General features: G+C 46.6%; 2 protein-coding genes across 6 annotated transcripts in view; one reads left to right on the forward strand and one right to left on the reverse strand.

Moving 5' to 3' along the window:
• Positions 1–182: 182 nt before the first annotated feature.
• Positions 183–2,141, reverse strand: grpel1 (GrpE-like 1, mitochondrial). The gene is made up of 4 exons (XM_052062824.1): positions 1,982–2,141; positions 1,397–1,535; positions 1,241–1,322; positions 183–1,120 (listed from the first exon to the last, which is right to left on the reverse strand). Exons 1-4 carry the CDS (start codon positions 2,035–2,037, stop codon positions 774–776), a joined length of 624 nt encoding a protein of 207 aa, XP_051918784.1. The 5' UTR covers positions 2,038–2,141; the 3' UTR covers positions 183–773.
• Positions 2,142–2,469: 328 nt separating this feature from the next.
• Positions 2,470–19,748, forward strand: part of sorcs2 (sortilin-related VPS10 domain containing receptor 2) — a 90,464-nt gene continuing 73,185 nt past the window's right edge. For 3 of the 5 annotated variants that reach the window (XM_052062375.1, XM_052062374.1, XM_052062376.1), the window contains exon 1: positions 4,390–4,809. In XM_052062375.1, coding sequence (XP_051918335.1) covers positions 4,471–4,809 — 339 coding nt within the window. In that variant the 5' untranslated portion in view covers positions 4,390–4,470. Of the gene's footprint in view, positions 3,212–4,388; positions 4,810–19,748 lie in introns of those variants that run through there. The other 2 variants (XM_052062373.1, XM_052062368.1) reach the window with 2 other exon arrangements.

The raw sequence follows: 19,748 nt of genomic DNA on the forward strand, positions 1-19,748 counted from the left end.
GCCTAATTAAATATCACGTAAAGTACACAGGTTGTGCATCATGACATAATGCTTCCATTTAATTCAGTGTGCTGCTCTTGTTGTGCCCAACTTGGCCACAAGGGGCAGTGGAATAGTCACGCAAATTTTACTTTCAATGACTCGAAACTGCATTTGGTTACTTTTACTTTTTTTTGGGGTGGGGGGGGGGTAAAGAATGTACGTGTGTTGAGTGTTGTGATGTCCGTCCACATGTGTTTTTCACCATTTGTCTTATATCTGTTGCATTAAGAGTCATCGATGCTAATTGTAAGCACACGGATGGATTTTCCATTTGTTAGCATTAAGCTAGCAGGGGCATCTCGAAGGCAAAGTTGCTCAAAAAAATACACACCTCGCAATTGTGCTTTCATTTTCACTTCAGGTGGTAAGGGTTATAGTTTTTTATTATCGCCAATAAATTTGTAAAATGGTGAAAGGAAAACCCCTTTGTGACAAGTAAAACTGTTTGCAAATGTCTTTGCCACTTAATGTAACCTTCAACAAACCCTGATGAAAAAAAGCAGTCACCATGTTTTGCAAATACTCGCAAGCATTCGCCACTCAGTGAGGTACCTTTTATTATGATTTTATTTATATTTTTGTGGCTGGTGACACCTGCGTTCTAATTGGTCCTGCCAACGCATGAATAAATTCCAAGAAGGGACTGAGGGGCAAAGTCGGGGGTCAGTTTATTGTGACGTTCAGTCCAGTGAGGGCGAGCACGCCAAATGTCCACGTGGTCCTCTGCTTTCTTAGGAGGCTTTGGCCACGCCGACCAACGCCGGCCTAAGGGTGCGCCCGTGAAGCTTGTAGCCCACTTTGGTTACAGCGGTGACGGTGCCGGGCTCCTTCCCCTCAGCGGGGGCGTGGAAGAGTGCCTCGTGCTCGTACGGGTCAAACTTGAGGCCGTACGGGTTGAGCTTGACCAGGCTATGTTTGGCGAACACCTTCTGGATCTGGACCTCCGTCATCACCAGTCCGTCGTAGAGGTTCTTCAAGTGAGGGTTCTGGCTCGTCACTTCCCCCTCGGGCACGCTTTCCTTGGCCTTTTCCAAAATGTCGGCCACCTCTAGCAGGTCCTCGCAGAAGCCTTGGATACCTGGTGGCGCAGTAAATAGTTAAAGATTAATGACCCCGCAAAATATAACATTAAATACAAAACATGACATCTTTATTTATAGAGCGCTTTCACAAGAGCTACACTTGGAGCTGCGTTTACCGTATAATTTAGCTTCCTGAATCATCCTCTGACTTCTTGTACGTAGGTTCTCCGTGTCCGCCAAGGCTCGCTTGTATTTGTCCTGTGGAGTGACAAAGGTCAGACAAGGTTTTTCTGGGCCGACAGTTATGCCGGAAGGTGTGCGTTGCGACTTACAGTCATCTCCTTGAGCTGCTCCTCCAGCTGCGTCTTCTCGGCCTGGAATTTCTCTGCCGTCCCCTGTTCAGCAGACGCCTCCTCTGAACCGTGTCCATTCTTCTGCTGGGTGGCTGTGCATAACTGCCGTGGTGATAATCTGGGGAAACAAAATGAAATACCAGACGTGTTGGTTCATTGCAGATGATGTATCGCGCCGTTATAGAAATTGTTAACATAAATCAATGTGCTGTTTTATGTTTTTTAAAATGCCCTTTCAAAACAATATTACAACAGTGTTTATTACTGGACGTCAACCAGTTGACGTACTTATGCGTCGGGCAATGACGTCTTTACCGGCGCGTCCGAGAAGTGTTCCTTCGACGAACCTATATAACTACACAGGGCAAATTTATTTATTTTTATTACAGCTTTAATTTTACCAACTGGGCTAATATACGGTTCTCCTACATATATAACAACAGCATGTTGCTCCCAGTGTGCCCAATTATGTCATCATGCTCTCTCGCGATGCTAACGTTCAGACGCTATTCACGCACCGAACACATCGATATCGTTTTAAAGTCAAATTGAAATGTTGCTAACCTTACAACGTTGCGCAATGCTCCGAGTGACAGGCTCCGTATGCACAAATTCGCCATTTTCCTACTTAATTGGGCAAACGAGAAGGTTCCTTGGGACACACGCTTTACAGGACACCAGAAACTGATGGCCGCGGTGGTCGGCGCTAACCATTCGGGTGAGAGAAGAGGCGGGATCTATATTTTCTGACCAATCGTACTTGGAAAAGGTTATGACAAACAGGACGTAGTTTGGTTGCGGTGGGGCGAACGCGAAACCCAACACACGTGATCAAGGACAGTTAAACAATGGACGCAGGTTAGTTGTGGGTGCAAACTATGTCATGAAATTCTTAATTCTGTCACAAATTGCGCCTACTCTTGACATTGTCATGTTATTTTTACCTACAAAGGATGCCAAATAATTTCGAAAGCACACTATATATGAGTAGGAAGTGCAATAGTTCACCGGTAAAAATAACAAGGACGGATTTGACTGCTTATTTACAAGTTCCAAAAAAAAAGTACGGAAGCGCACGAAGCAATCACTGTCCATTACACACAATACTCAAGTAAGTTAAAATAAAAAATGTTTTAAGACCAAGAGCTAGGATTAAATCATATATATTTTCTTTGTCCGTCCCCCTATCCCTTGAGATGTTTATTGAACTAGGGAATGCAATTTCTGGATAAACTGTAATTGTAAAGAGCTGACGCTCAATCGAAAATGCGGTGGTAAAAATGAATCGTTGTCATAGAGAATATGAGGGTTGCGTCGCTCAATAATTGTAAAATTGGTATGTTTATCTGTGAAATAGCCCTTAATTTGGCTTTTGTCTGTCCGGACGGCCACGCATGGTGACAGGCATAATAATGAAATCATCCTCCACTACATGGTGCTGTGATCTTTAATTCCAGCAACTCTATCATCTTTGCATTCAACTGAACAGGCCCAAATTTCACATTGAGTCATCAATGTGACCCACTCAAAAGGTTTATAATGGCCCGTAGATGTCTTCAGGTGATGCCAAAGCACTACTTTTATATCAGGTAGGGCCTTGTCGTGTCCAATAGAAGCTCCACTCCTTACCGCAACATCGTTCCTGAGCATCAACATGCCTGATAAAATGATGCCAAAGCACTTGTTTTTCTGCATGTCATTGTTTCCCTCTCTTTCAGGCCACTTTGTCATTCAAGCCTATCGAGGAGCAGCAACTGTGTGCTCTGTGGCCTTGCTGCGGGTCCCGTGGGCGAGGTGAGTCATTAAACACATCACTTATAATTCCGGGTGACACGACGTGACAGCCGAGGCGGAGATATTTAAGTGCTCAGCATCAGTCAGGGGGGGACGGGAACGACTTCAAAGAGTGAGGTGAGTCGCCCACCTCATTATCATTGCGGAACATTAATTCGTCTTCCCACTTTGCTACGCCGTTTCCTAAATATAATTCACCTGTGTCACAAAATCTTGATATGTGATCTGTTCAAGCCAGGGTTACATTATTGATCTTGACCCATGTTCGTTGCGCTGGCTTGCACTATTCCATATCATTGAGTTTGGTCTTCTGCTAAATTATGAATTCATTCCAAAAAAAAAAAAAGTGACATGCTGTGTCAAGGTGAAGAGAGACCAAATCGTATCAAAGAATGACTGAAAAAAGTGACGATGGCTCCTCAAATATTAACTGGCTCTCACCTTCATCAAATATGAATAGCGCTGCTCTTCCTCCTTGCTGGGCAGCGGATAAGAACCCGCTGTAAGAAAATGAAAAATGTCAGATCTGTAACTGTTTTATTTCAGCGCTTCTGAAATTGTTGGAAATCACTTATATTTTATAAAGAGTTCAAATGCAAAAGCAGACATCATTATTTTTTTGTGGGGGGGGGGAGAATAAAATTATTTATATCATTTCTGGTTTCAGGTTAAAGCTAAAGTGAGATTTTGAAAATAATTTAAAAAAGACATAACCCCGCGAAAATAACGGATTCTGTTAACTTTTCTTTTGATGGCGGCACGAACACCCGCATCGGCTCCTCTTGTTTTATGTTGAGAAGGAAATTTAATCTGTGCTGTATGTAAACATACAGCACAGATTAAATTTGACAATAAAGTTGTATCCAATCCAATCCAAAGGGTCCATCCTGCTATTGCAAGTATAAAGTCACACTGAATTGGTCAGTATTATGCTTTGTCTGTTAAAAAAAAACAAGTAAAGAAACTACAGGTGAGTGCGTTTTGCGCTGTAGCTACTGTGTTCTATATTTTTTTCCGGAATAAAATCACGCGGCTGATTGTGTCGAGTTGATTCAGTGATGGTTTGCGGGGCTGCGAGCAGCAGGGGGCGCCAGTGCACCGCCTTGAGTTCCAGTTTGGCACGGAGAGCGTCCACGTTGTTCCCACTATTGTCCCCCCCCCCGGCCCCGCCTCCCTCTCACACTCCCTCGCTTAGCACACAGTCCACACCTATCCATCTTCCTTCCTTCAGTCTCGTGCTCCGTCTCCGGCCCCGAAGCATGGCCAAAGCAGCGCTCCCCGCCTCCGCGCGCCTCTGCGTCTTGCTCTTAACCGTCTCGGCGGTGACCGCGATGCCGGGAGCCGCGCGCCGTGACCGCGGGCGCGTTGGGGATCACCGCGGGCCGGACGTGGGACGCGGAGGACGCGCGGAAAGCTCCCCGGCGAATGAAAGCGAGGACGCGGCCGGCGGCGCCGAGGGCTCGGAGGAGGGCTCCCTCCGCCTCAGGAGAGCGCTGTCCCGGGAAAAACAAATGTCGCTGCAAAGCAGCTCGTTCGTGCTCAAGGGGGATGCGACGCACAACCAGGCGATGGTCCACTGGACCGGGGAGAACAGCAGCGTGAGTAGCCCGAGCGTCCACACACCCTCTTTGTGTCACTTCGGGTCCCACCGGCCACATGATGGGGAGACAACTTATTGTTCACGGCGTGACGTCATGACACACCCGGCGTGTGTTCTTTACGCACGCAGGTGCGCCACCTGGATGCATTGAGCACCTATTTGCTCTTTTGCTATTGTTTGCCATGCTTTGTGGAACTGACTCCCACTGCTAACTAGGAAACAGCGGGCGTATTTATGTATTTATGTAGATTTCTATGCATATTCCTGCTGGTTTGCTTAAGCAGAAGCTGTATTCATTTGGGTGCTTCCGGGGCAGAAGGTGTAAAAAGTGTGCTGATTCTATTTTTGTTTCTGCGGTGGTGAAACTTTTTAAAAGAATTTAAGGACGCCAGGCCTACTTTCATTTATTTGCCGAATCAAGTTATTTATATCGCGTATCTCAAGTTGTCTCGATGCGCTTTGAGCATATTGTCGTTATTTCGGATCGTAAACGTCATTATTTAGAAGGCAACCAGCTGAACCAGACATAAAGATGTGAGAACAATGGGCGCAACAGATGTAAAGCCGGTGAGCTAAAAACAAGTCACCGGTGTCGTGTCTGTAATGTTTTTGTACCCATCACCCCCCAAAAAAAAGAACAACAGCTAAAACCAAACATTTTTAGTAATTTTCTGTTTTTCTTCATGATTGTTGTGTACCCCGTAAAAGAGGTCCACCCTGTTCTGAGTATCCATCCCCACACATTCAGAAAAAAAACAAGAGCAGTCTTTCTTTTGTAAGCTGACCTTGACAAGCAACAGAAAATCGAGCAAACAGAAACTAAAGTATCTTTCGTCGTCGGGCATAATGAAGAGAAATTTCGTTGCTCTTTTATTGACGCGCGATGGGTGGGGAACGAAGGAAGGAAGGGAGAGATGAGACCAAAATCTCTTCTTCTCTTCTGCCGGGTCATCCAATGTTGAATTTTTGGAAATGTCGTCAACGGGCGACAAGAGTCCGCTTGTCTGCGTCGCGGCTTTTATATGGACATTTACGGGCTTTGTAAACAAGAGCGGTCTTTGTGGTGGATGTTGCATGGCGGCGACATCGCTTGGTTGTCACCGCCTTTGTGCGGCCGGGACGCTACACAGCTGCGGGGAAGCCGTTAACTGTGCGCCTTCTTGTCAATGAATACCTGTGGCTGTGTACTTTGAAGGACTCTTGGAAGTTCTGCTGCCTGCGAACACTCTCCTAACTGCTACCGCTAAATTAACTGAAACGTGAACACTGGATAAGGCTTGTTCATGGATGATCAAACTGTGGATTTTCCAAGAGCTGGGTATCTTAAAAGTTGTTTTTAAACGTGCCGGTGAATGACAGAGCCCGTTCATAAAACGGAGATTAAAATAAATAAACAATTGTATTTTTTTCAAACTAAAATCAAAATAGTCGGTTACAGTGGGCTACAGTTGGTAAAGTACTGATTTCTTAGAAAATGAGTAACTGCTTCTCTGCTAGTAACATCAGAGTGGAAAGGAACTGCCGTAAGTCATGCTAGTTAGCCAGTGGCGAATCGTTGGTTTTTATATCACCGCTTGTAGACACGCTAACTCTCGAAGCTGGTTGCTAATTTTCATTTCGGGACAGCATTATCCTACTCGATCGAAATGTAGTTGGATACATTATTTTCCAGAAAATGAGTCACTCCTTGTCTGCTCTTTGTGAGATAACGTCAGAGCAGAAATGAGCGGATGCTAGTTAGCTAGCTGTGAGTCTATGGTATTTGTACCGCCAATTGTCAACATAATAATTCTCGTAGGTGGTCGCAAACGTTCACTTCAAGACAGTGTTCTCCCCACGAAATCAAAATATAGTACGCTACAACGGTAAAAGTATTTCTCTGAAAACGAGTCGCTACTTCTCTGCGTGAAGTAACGTCGGCGCGAACACGAAATGACGTCCGTCATGTTAGTTAGCTATTAGCGAGTCTTTCCTTTTTCACGTCACCAAGTGTCGACACGCAAACTCTCATAGCCGTTTGCAAAACATTCATTTCAAAACTGTTCTCATAATATATTAACGTTACCCATAGTTTGTCGAAAACTGACTGTCGGTGCGTTGCAAATGCGATATCGCAATTTCTGTGAATCCAAATTAGCATCGCTTGGCCTCGGTGGAGTTTTTAGCCATTGATACGACCATTGGACCATCCGTTGGACGCTTTTATTGTTTCAAGACTGTCAATCCGCCTGCTGTGTCCTGGCGTTTGTGAATGGTGACTTAATATTAATTCCGTGTGGAATTTTCATGTTCTCCCCGTGCTTGCGCGGCATAGTGATTGTGAGCGCGAGTGATCGTGCATGCGTGCCCCGCGATTGGCCGGCAACCAGTTCAGGGTGTCCCCCGCCTCCTGTCCCAAAACGGCTGGGAATAGCCTCAACCATCGACTTGATGAACCTCTTTTTCACCATCATCTCCACTTAGTCAGCGACAGGCATTTTATGATTAAGCCGGAGAAGGAGCTCCGTTTGATTCCTCCTCATTCAAAGGTTCATCCCAGCCCAATAACACGGACAAATTGTGCCATTTAATTTCTCCAGAGCTGACATTTATGAGCAGAGCCCTTGATAGATGCTCGCTGCCTGCAGCATCTTTATTTTCCTTCCAATGTTGAGCGGCCGACATCCCAGAGGAGCCAAGCGGACGCACCTGAGCCTAACCAAGTGAAGACCACCCCCATCGTTGGAGACGATACACGTGAGGAGCACCGTGATATCCTTCTGACATGACTGGCAGCATAATTGCTGTTTGGATCCCGCCGTGCGTCCTTTTTTTTTTTTTTTTTTTGCTGCGAGTGGACATTTTGAATGAGCTCTCATCTCCGCAGCTCAGCAGCTTTCAAAGTCAACCCCCCCCCCCCCGTTTAGAACCAGAGCACGCAGATTTTCAAGGAGCGCCGAGAAAGAAACCACACACGTGGAATGGGGGATAAAAGTTCACATCGTCAAGATTTTTATGCATCCAATATTGATGGGGTCAAAGCAGCGGAGGTCTCATAATACACACCAGGACCTTCTTTTTATTACTAGCCGACTGTCTGAGGTATTTTTGTTGATATTTTTCATATTGGGCAGGTTCCTTGTAAATGTGCCGGAGATCAATTTTAATATATTTACTCCGGGCGCAACAGTTTCCCCCCTGTGAACAAGACCAGGGCATCGGCGCTCAGAAATAAAGATTAAAAAGTGGAAATGTGCTGACTGCTTGCATAATAACACCACTTGGACACGGCGGAGCATGCAAAAGCGCGGCCGTTTAATTAGCTTTCGGTGTTTGCGCGACAGCGGACGGAGCCGTCCGCTCGCCGGCTGTAAACTGGTCACCTCGCACGACAAATAAAATCCCAAATCTGAAATTCCTTTGATTAAATGCCATTCGTCTGTAACCATCCCCTGAAAATCCACCGCAATTTTTTTGGTTTGTTTTTTAACAAGCAAAAATAGCGGTGTTGTGGAAAATATGAATGTAGGATGATGATAAGAGGCTCGAAAGAGAATTTCAAGGAATAAACTTTTTCTTTTTTAAGCGCCAGTATACTGTAGCACAAAAGTCACTTACACGCTCTGTAGTACATTGGCGTTGGCTTAAGACAGAGATGGGCAATTACAATGCTGGGGGGGCACAATTTTTCATCAGTGAGGGCGAAGTAGAACCATCCACTTTTCGAACCGAATTTGTGACCAAAATGCTCTTTTAAAAATGGACAAAATATATGGTTCATTTTTGAGAATACATTATTCAAAGCATGTATCAAAGATCCACTATCCGAGCACAACAACAAAGGGCTTGAAGCAAAAATAACCAATCGCATCCTGTAATTTTGACTTCCGCCACAAGGGGCTCTTGCATAAAAATGACCATTCAAAAATGGCACAAAACTATTGAACAAGAACCCAACATTATGTGCAAGTACAAAAATCAACTGGCTCGAAATTTAAATATTAAGGTACTCTGTTCTTAATGGTCCTGAATGTCAATCCAAATCTGCCCAAAAAAATATTCGGCCTACTCTGGAGAATAGGACAGTGAAAAAATAAATAAAAAATACATGTCTACCTCCCAGTGGTGATTGGTGATATTACAACTAAAAACTACATTCGACCTCTGCATAATCCCAATTCGTAACCTGTGGATTTGCATATTCACATATCTCCCCCCCCCCCCCCCTTATTTCCCTGCGTAGATGTACATGCCAACACGAGGCTGTAATCCGAACAGGCAAACAAATAAATAAATAAACGTATTTGCAGCGGGGATGCTGTGATCTATAGAGCTTGTCGTTGCACACACACACGTGGTTATACAAGTGTGTGTGTGTGTGTGTGTGTGTGTGTGTGTGTGTGTGTGTGTGTGTGTGTGTGTGTGTGTGTGCGTGTGTGCCTGTTCCGGACTTAATACGAAAGGCATTTGTTCACGCTTCACATGCAGAACAGACAATTCATTTGGCCCCGGTTGTTCTGTGGCGAGTAAATTGTTTGCACATGTGAGCAGACGTTTTCTCGTCATTTATCTGGTCGGCCCTTGTCCGAGGCACTCCAAAAGCCTCGGCGCTGTAAATCATCGTCCGTCATTGCTTTGCGTTCCCCCCACCGTCCTCCTTCCACGTGAATTCCAGCCGCTCCTGCGGCTCGTCATCCGGCGCGGTCATCCCGGAGCTGTCCCGGCACCGCCGAGCGCTTGCTAATCGCCCCTGGCTGCCTGACATAAATCATTTTGTCACAGGGGAGCGTGGGGGTTCGGATGACACTTTTTGTTCGTCTTGTGTCCGCAGGATAGACTGTAAGTGTTATTAATAAGTGCAGTGAGAAGAAGCTCCCTCGTCGGGATTAAAAAAAAAAAAAAATGGAAGTCGGAATCTTTCCTACATGAGTCAAAGTCATCATTGGATCCTTTGTGTGTATTGACTCCAAATGCTGTAATTATGTTAGGAAGTTACACGTGAAATCCAATCTGAACTAACGAGCTAACTGGAGGCTGTAAATTTCCCCAGTGTGGGACAAATAAAGGATATCTTATCTTATCTTAAAACAAAAACAAAAAAACAGAAACAAAACCACTTTGTGCATCCTGCTTTCATGCGTGGGTGCCCATTGACGTGGTGCTCAGTCTGGCATGCACGCTTAGGCCTTCAGGGGGCAGCGTAAGGCAGATGTTTATAATCCACAAAGAAGAGTTTCACAATTAAGTGACTCAGTAGGTTGCAGGAAAAATGAGTCGTTTTCTCTATCCAATCGGATCGAACGCAAGTTTAATGAAACCGTTTTTGCACGCCGAAAGGATTTTTTTGCTGAACAACTTTGGTGTCTTTTTTTTGGGGGGGGGGCGCCTTTTTGGTGCATCAAGATATGTTTTTCGAACGGTGGGTGACGACTGGTGGTTCAAAGTCGTAAATCAGTGATTCACGCTAACTGCGGTGTTTCGGAAGTTGTCACGATGCCTTCATTGCTTCACTCGGGGGTCGTCAACACGCGGCTCTCGAGCCTCATGCTGCTCTTTAGCGCCTCCCTTGTGGCTCCCTTGAGCTTTTTACAAAATGTTTGAAAATGGAAAAAGATGGGAGGGAAATATATTTTTTTGTTTTTAATATGGTTTCTGTCAGAGGACAAACATTAACGTTTTCTGATACTATAAAATGTGTTGAATAAATATTAAACGTCAACATTTCGTCAACAAATATTCACGTCATGGCCTGTGACACATGTTTCTATTAGCAGGGCGGGATGTCGTAAGCGGGCTGTTGTTAAAAAAAAAAAAACTTTTAATCATGAATGCTTGTTGTGTATTTGTGGCCAATTTAGTCATGTTGCTAGCAGGCTAATATAGCTCATGTAGCTACATACAGCATGTGTTGCCTTCATTCGAAGGCTTTTTATTTTTTTGCGGCTCCAGACATTTTTGTTTTTTGTTTATTTTGGTCCTATATGGCTCTTTCAACATTTTGGGTTACCGAACTTCCCCAGTGTGCGCAAGAGCGACAGTGTAACGATTAACGTTCTACGGACTGCCTTTGTCCCATTTGATTTGATGCCAGAAAACAAAACAAAAAAAAAGCATCAAAACCTTTTTGGGGATAACTGGACTCCACGGATAAGATCGTCATCCGGTGCTTTTTTTGTTTGCCGATGACAACGTTTTATTTTGTGGACACTCACTAAAGGGAGCTAAAAGTAGCGACATTCCTTTTTTTTTTTTTTTTTTTTTTTTTTTAATACCTTGCTGTCTTTTCTTTTGTTCGTCGTACAAAAAAAACCCAGCAGGCCAGTTTCTTGCACGCCTTTCTAGTTTTCTCTCGCCAAAACGGAGCGCTTTTGTTTTTCTGCCCAACTTCCCCGTCGTGTCCTTCTTCGGCTTCGCCGTCACGGCCCAGAGTTCCCGTGTCATGTTTCCCTGGAAATCCATTACGGAGTCTTGGCGCAGGTCTTCCAGCGGTTTGGTTGCTCTTCTGGAGCCCCCCCACATATTCAGAAATCATTGTTCCAATGTCTTATGTTTGGCATTGAGGAATATGGTTAGGGATCACGTTAGCGAGGAACGTTCACCTGCTGCTCTTTGAAGTTTCGCAGCGGAATCCCGAAACAGTTTCCTCAATTTTAACAGCCGCTTCAAAATTATTTGAACACCTGTCAGCTCCCCCCCTCCCCTGTAAAATGCCTTTGGGCGGTCCAGATGTTTTTTTTTTTTTTTGCACCATCCCACACCTGCCCCCCGTAACAAATTTCCAGGTGGCGCCGTCTTCTCCTCTGCCCTAAGCCGCTCTCGCGAGCCCGCATCACGCAGCCCTCCCCCGAGCCGCTTCGCTCGCCGGGGGATGAGGCGAGTGCGACTTTTAACGACGACGGGAAGGCGAAACGTGTTTTGTGCAGTTAGCGAGTGTCGAGGGCGTCGGCGATGCTCGCCCCCCGTCGTTATCCGGTTTGCAGAGGAAAGGAGGCGGAGAAAAACAAAGCCGCAGGTACATTTCTGAGTCACGTCGATTAGCAATTAGTGCGGCGGCGGGGGGGAGAGGGGGGGGGGGTGACTGTGTGGGAGACTGCCAGAGAGGAAAGAACATCAACATGAGCCCAATACAAGACTCAACTTCGTACTCTTATGGCAAGCTGTTGAGCATTTTTATTTTTATTTTTTTTTATAATGAGCATGAGCGCCGCGTACGAGGATCGTCTTTGTCCTCGGGTAAGCGCGCTCGTACAACTTTCACACCAAGTATCGCTTGAAAAAAATGACCAAGATGAAATACAGTCACCTCGTACTAGTACAACTTGTTCTTAGCTTTACTTCAAAGTTAAATACAACAGATTGTACTCAGCAAGGGGCGGCCCGGTAGTCCAGCGGTTAGCACGTCGGCTTCACAGTACAGAGGTACCGGGTTCGATTCCAGCTCCGGCCTCCCTGTGTGGAGTTTGCATGTTCTCCCCGGGGGCCTGCGTGGGTTTTCTCCGGGTGCTCCGGTGTCCTCCCACATTCCAAAAACATGCGTGGCAGGCTGATTGAACACTCTAAATTGTCCCGAGGTGTGAGTGTGAGTGCGAATGGTTGTTTGTTTCTGTGTGCCCTGCGATTGGCTGGCAACCGGTTCAGGGTGTCCCCCGCCTACTGTCCGAAGACGACTGGGATAGGCTCCAGCACCCTCCGCGACCCCAGTGAGGATCAAGCGGCTCGGAAGATGAATGAATGAATGTACTCAGCAAATGTGTTGCACTAGATTCTAAAAGAGTTTCACCGTCTAAATGGGACACCCACGGAGAAGATTGCTCTGACCAACCAGGCCAAATGTGAATGAGGAAAGGATGTCAAATGAGACTTCAAAATGGCGAAACATCAAGCGGTCCAACGGTGTGGGCGTGTCTCTGAATGTGCGAAAACACCTCGCGAAGCTGGCGAGGGTCTTCTATGTCCCTGGAAACATGAATGCTGCTTCATAGGTCGCAGGGCGTGGCTTTTTTTTTCCTTACCGGGACGACGAGGTGCTCTAAAGCGGTCGTGCCAGCGCCCAGCCACTGCCCACATGTGAAATTCGGGGGCTTTGAGATGTAAACGTCGGAATCGTTTTCCTTGCCAAGACGAGGCGCATGCAAGAGGAATCTTCTGACTTTGAATAAGAAGGCGGTCAGGTTTTCTGGACGGATGACGCTTCCTCCCTTCGGCTCTCTCTTTGTTTCTCGCCCACTCGGCTTCTTTGCGATGGAAAGGCGATGCAGGCAGGTGGGCGCGACAAGCTCTCGCGTTATACCTGTGCCACCAGACGTGGCAAAAGCACTCACTCTGTACACCGGAGTGATTTATTTTATGACTGTTTGGCTTAAAAATAAGAAATCTCCATGTAGGTAGGAGGGAAAAGGCTACCTGAGGATAAGGTAGGCGGGATAGAAAATGGACGCATAGTTTTAAGAATCAAGTCAAATCCTGTTAGGTTGACAGATGTTGTCCTTTTGTTTTTGGGTTTGTTTATTTTATTTTAAGCTGATTTTCGCGGCGTGGCCGGTACGTCTTCCCACATCTGTCACAATGGCAACCCCCCCCCCACCCCCCACCTCCACCCCTCCCCAACCATGACCTCATTGTCATTATCACCGCCTCTTAAGTCATCCGAAAGCAGTTCTGAGAGGAAAAAGAGTGAGCTTGCTCAATTGTTGGCTTCTAATTGTGCCCCCGAAGGTGGTGGCGGTTGTGTAAATAGTGGCCCTGATCAATCCGCAAACCCGGCGCGGAGGATTAGCTCCATCTTCAAGGGGCTTCAAGTTGGAGCCTAATCTCTATTTCTATCTCGGGGAAAGCTTTCCCGTATTTCCCAGCGGCTTTATTTGATGTGAGTCTCTGTCACGCTGGGCCGCGAGCTTCCCTGGCAGAAGGTGGAAGCAGGAACATCCCATCAAAACCCCCCCCACCCCCCACCCCACCCCCCACCGCCTGCTTTGTAAAATCCAGACGCATCGCGACTGGAGAGAGAGCGAAAACGCTGTCGGATGAAATGAAACAAAACCCTTGTTGGGAATTCTGTGAGGGGAGGGACCCGATTTTTGTGGGTCAGCTTGTCTCCAATTAGCATTGCCGGCACCCGCGCAACACGGCAATCTGTGCCGCCTCCGAGTCTGTAATTCCGATTTTAATGATGCCAAACTAACGAGGGTCAATACAAGATAATAACAATCATAATCCTCAGTTGTGATTGACACCGATATGAAGTGGTATCAGACCACATTTTATACAGAACCTCGAGACGAGGATTTGCTTGTTTCAACTGTCTTGGTGTGACGTACGAAAATTCTTCTTGGTTCTTGTTTGCAGCAGCAAGTGGGAATTAATGGAAGCCTCCGAGTGTGGTTTAGGTAGGCAGGACTTGTTTCTTGTTCCCTTTGGTTATTCTGAGTCCCGCTCTGCCTCACAATCATATGGTGTTCCACAGAGTTCAATTTTGGGGCCCCCTGCTGTTTTCATTGTATGTTCTGCTCCTGGGTTCCATTTTAAGAATGTGCGGTGTTTCCTTTAACAGCTCTGTCAGGATGTCAAATCGATGACCCGCTGAGCCAAAAGGACACTTTCTCATTATGTTCACTTCTGTCCTGTCTCGAGGAAAGCAACTAAACTTCTTTAATGAAAAGAAAACAGAAGTCCTAGTGTTTGGTCCCAGTAGCCCTTGTACATTCTACCCTGTCGGGCCCCCTCGCGTCTTCTCTCAAGCTAATAGTCACAATAGGTCGGACAAAGACAAGATGAACGTCTTAGAGTCCAACAGTCTTGAACTTGGGTGTCAAATTGGTGATGTTGAATCCATCTTTTGTTGCTCGAATGCATTTTGTTTTGGCGTCACCCAGTCCTCCTTCAAACATCTCCAGTTGTTCCAAAATACTGCTGCTGGTCGTATCATTGGAACTTGTCTGAGGAAGCACATATCGTCAATTCTGGCCTACCTTGACTGGCTCATGTTAGAGTTCTTTTTAAATGATCCTGCCAGATGTTTCTTTTTTAAATATTTTCAAATTTTTTTTATATATTTCCTCGTAGCGGCATGGTGTTGGACTGATTAGCACGTCCACCTCACAGTGTAGAGGTGCCAGGTTCGAATTCTTGCGTGAAGTTTGCATGTTATCCCTGTGCCTGCGTGGGTTTTCTCCGGGTACTCCGCTTCCCTCCCACATTCTAAATACATGCGTGGCAGGTTCGTGAAACCTAAATTGCCCGTCGGTGGGATTGTGAGTGCGAATGGTGGTTTGTCTTGTGTGGCTCGCGATTGGGTGTCAACCAATCAGGATGTTCCCCGTCGACTCCCCAAAGACAGTTGGGATCGACTCGTGAAGAGAAGCCTTTCGGATAATGCACGTACGCATGGCTATTTTTGTTCATAATTTCATCTTTTAATCATCTGTGTATTTACGTCTGATTTTTACTCTGTGTGCAGCTTTTTTCAAGTGCTCTATAAATAAAGCTGAATTGCTCCGAGTTGAGTCTACAGATAGGAACTTAGTCGAGAAATTTACAATGTTTAGTTTTTTTTGGTTTGCTCGTTTTTTAGCTTTTATTTTTTACATTTGATGGCTTTGCCTGAAGTCCAAGACTTCCTGCTTTTTTAAATTCCAGGCTTAGTTCAAGGCACAGTTCATCCTTCTAGACTTTAGAAACGTAGTTCATACATACCGTGTGGACTGCGGAGGTCTGAGCACCCCCCCCCCACCCCCCCCGCGCAGCAGGTTGACGGCAGCTGCTGCGTGCGCGTGCCGTTTCTGGTGTTTACAACGTGCTGTGCGTGCCTGGGTGCCTTTGAGATGAGCGTTCCCGCAGGTTATATGTTTGCCACCCGTGCGTTTGCTGCCTTTCCGCTCCCGTTCACAATTTGCGCTTATATTGCATCCGTCATTCGCGCTAAAGACCAACCAGCTCGATTTCAGTCGCTGCCATTGGGCCAAAACCAAATCAAATTTGGCCAATGTCATATTTCATTTGATGTCAATCCACAATACAAAATTTTGACCAATCCGCAGGGTCTAAAATGTGTTGCTGTTTCTGATGATGCAACGTAATCGTACAAATTTTGCTTTCCCAAAAAGTGATACATTTGGACGCCAGCGAGTATAACTGTGGCTAGAAAAAGCGTGGAGAGTCTCCGTCACTGACAGGCAGGGGGTGCAGTCAGTGAATGGCGCGCTCAGTCATTGCTAACAGCCTTTCGAAAAAGCCGCGCACTTCTTTCCTCTTCTTCATGGCAATCACTTCTTCCCTGACAGTCACACCATGTTTTTGTGGTTCAATAACAAAAACCTTAGTTTTGTGTGGCGCCTCAAAGCGCAGTGCAGGGTTGTCATTTGATGTGCGGGGGCATTTCAGGAAGCATACTGCCAAAACGTTTTTTCCAAAACCTTCAAGATGGTGAGGGAACGGCGCTCGCTAGCGCGGTGGAAAGAAATGAAAAAAGCCGAGCGTCGTGTTTGAAGTTCAAATCGACTCCTTCAAGGGATGCGAAAGGAACGTTTGCCATGGGTTAACGCTGGATCTTTCCCACCGGAATGCCAGTTAGAGACATTTAGTCAAAGCGAGGCTGTTATGATAGGCATGCTAACTGCTCTGGGCTAATCGCTCTTGATTCCTTAAGTGGTCGCTTGGGGTCAAAAAAGCTTTGGAACTCTTTGTTTGCATCAAGGAGGCCCGGTAGTCCAGTGGTTAGTACGTCGGCTTCACAGTGCAGAGGTACCGGGTTCGATTCCAGCTCCGGCCTCCCTGTGTGGAGTTTGCATGTTCTCCCCGGGCCTGCGTGGGTTTTCTCCGGGTGCTCCGGTTTCCTCCCACATTCCAAAAACATGCGTAGCAGGCTCATTGAACACTCTAAATTGTCCCTGGGCGTGAGTGTGAGTGCAAATGGTTGTTTGTTTCTGTGTGCCCTGCGATTGGCTGGCAACCGATTCAGGGTGTCCCCCGCCTACTGCCCGGAGACAGCTGGGATAGGCTCCAGGACCCCCCGCGACCCTAGTGAGGATCAAGCGGCTCGGAAGATGAATGAATGAATGAATGTTTGCATCAACGTCATGTCCTGCAGTTACCATCCCGCTGGTCTTTTCAAACTTAAGTGGCGATAGGAGGATGACTCCCTTTTTTTTGGGGGGGGGGGTGCCACGAGTGCGGAGAATGTCTAACCTGACACGTTTGCCGCAACGATGGCAGAGGGGCACAGAGGAAGCTCATACGAGATGCGGTGGTGGTGGTGGTGGGGGGGGGGCAAGGGGTGCCAATATGCCAATATGCCAATAGCCCCTTGGCACACGGACTCTTCAAATACTCCTGTAATCATCTCTTCTTCTTTCTTCGGGCAACCAGAGAAATAATCTGAGAGACGGAGATTATTAATATGCAATATTGTCCCGGACTGAGATAAGAAGGAGCAGGGAAACTCTTGATGCATTTTGTTGGGGTTTCGAGTTTCTTTTTCCGCATTGTTCTTCAGAGCTCAATGAATAATTAATGAAAACCATTGTTGCGACATCCAAAAAAAAAAAAATACACATATGGGATACAGTTTGCAGTTATAATGAGAGTATGTTGAACTCATTCAGCGCCAGCCATTTTCAAACCCTTTGTTATCCTGCCATGTGAAAAAAAAAAGAGACGTACTGGGGATTGAATGCCTTGATTCTGGAGTAAAAATAAATAAAAAAAACATGAAAAAATGTCCCTAAATGGCTTCAAAACCGGTGTGGGGTGTAAAATGTTATCCAGGGTCTGCTTTCATGGTGGTTTGTCAACTAGTGCAGGTGGGTGTGGAATGTTTCCCTGAATGATCAATGGAGGTTCACTCTCCAATTTTGCCTTGAACCAAATCTGCTGCGTTTGGCATTCGGCCCTTTATGGAGCGCCTTTTTTTTTTTTTTTTTTCCATCCTTTCTTTCCAAGTCGGACTTTGCGTTGTTGGAAGCGTATGGATCCGGGTCTGGCCAAGAGCTGTTGAGTCACTCTGCAGGAAAGACTTTCAAATGAAGACTTGGTGGATCCTCTGTGACATTTTCTCAGGAAAGCGCACAAGCGCGTCCGTTCCGCCACAATGCCTCGGAAACTCGGAAATGCTGTTTCGCGACATTTTCAGTGTTGGATTTCGGACCAGCGCGTTACGAAGACGCGATGAAAAGAGCAAATTCACTCGGCCGCTTCGGTTGTTCTTCAACCGAAAAATACATGAGCAACGTTAAAATCCAAAAGCGTCGTGACCTTTAATATGTAGAAGTGGAGTGCAAAAATCTGGTATTCGCCATCCGTCTCGGGTTTATTTTTCATTCATTCATTCATTCATTCATCATTCATCTTCCCAACCGCTTGATCCTCACTAGGGTCGCGGGGGGTGCTGGAGCCTATCCCAGCTGTCTTCGGGCAGCAGGCGGGGGACACCCTGAATCGGTTGCCAGCCAATCACAGGGCACACAGAGACGAACAACCGTTCACGCTCACACTCACACCTAGGGACAATTCAGAGTGTTCAATCAGCCTGCCATGCATATTTTTGGAATGTGGGAGGAAACCGGAGCACCCGGAGAAAACCCACGCAGGCCCGGGAAGAACATGCAAACTCCACACAGGGAGGCCGGAGCTGGAATCGAACCCGGTACCTCTGCACTGTGAAGCCCACGTGCTAACCACTGGACTACCGGGCCGCCCGGTTTATTTTTCAAAATATGAAAAATGAAATTTGATCAGAATGGGAAATGTTAAACGCTTGAATTGCACTTCATCTTGATTTTACGTTGACAAAACCAGATTCACTTATCGCGTTGAAACGTATCCGAGGCTAGCCTACACCGGCTTGTTGATAGGAAATCTGTTTAGCTTCAAATCATGACTTCCGAGATCCCGCGACGTCCCTCGGCCAATGGCAGAACAAAGGATGTTATTTTCTCTTTGGTCCCATTTGAACTCCATCATTGTTGTTTACTTATTTAGGCTCATCCTAGCTAGCTAGTATTCATCTCTCAGGTCCAGCGTCCAAGAAAACTCCCCTTCGTTTTCGTTGCTAACACGGCTAAATATTCCCGTCGCTAGGCCTGCGTGAGTCGGCCAAATATTCCAATAGGTACTCTGAGGCGTCCACTTGAATGTCGGGCGTACGTAGTTTTCAGGCATGCTAGCTCGCCACGTTATTGGGGCAGATCGAGCGAGACGGGACGCGCTGTCGAAACATTCCCCTCGGATGACGTCGACGTATGACGCATTCCGAGTCGAATCGGGAAATTCGCTGTTAGCTCTTCAACGGCTAATTGGACTCATCGTCGAGCCGCGCGCCGTCCTACTAAAAAGGGGATTCGATACTATCGTAAGCCATTCAATTTGCTGATGCTTCCATTTGCCACTAGAGGGAGCCGGCACACCGCACTTTGACAATCTATTCAAATGAACTTAGAGTGTCGGTTGGAAATAAACGATTGTACGGCGCAGTCGCGAACCTTTGACCCTGACAACCGAGGCCGCCCCGTGTTAGAAATGACTCAGATTGGCGTTGCACGTAAACGGGTTTAAGAGTGCCTCGTTGCCTTTCCGATGGTCTGTCATGTCGTGGGCGTCGCAGTCTAATAGACGCGAGCTGAGAAAAATGTATTTATTTTCTCCTTGGCTGCGTTTCCATTCCTCCGCCGAGTGCAATCCACCGACAGGGGGGGGGCGGGTGGAGCGTGTGAACCCGACAAACATGAAAGTGACACCCGCCACCCGCACCGCCGCCACCTCTCCTCATGCATGTCAACGGAGAAATTGTTTCACCGAGAGTGGAATACGCCGCCAGTCAAGTGTGACAAATCCGCGAGTGGTGAAAGAGACCTGCGTTATGAATATGCTAATGGGAATTAGCTTCCGGGGCCATGCTAAATATACCGTACGTTGGTGGCGCACAATGGCGTCTCTTTAAAGGGGCGGGCGGGGTTTGTACAGTAA

The sequence above is a fragment of the Hippocampus zosterae genome, chromosome 1 (genome assembly GCF_025434085.1).
Source record: "Hippocampus zosterae strain Florida chromosome 1, ASM2543408v3, whole genome shotgun sequence".
Taxonomy (NCBI): Eukaryota; Metazoa; Chordata; class Actinopteri; order Syngnathiformes; family Syngnathidae; genus Hippocampus; species Hippocampus zosterae.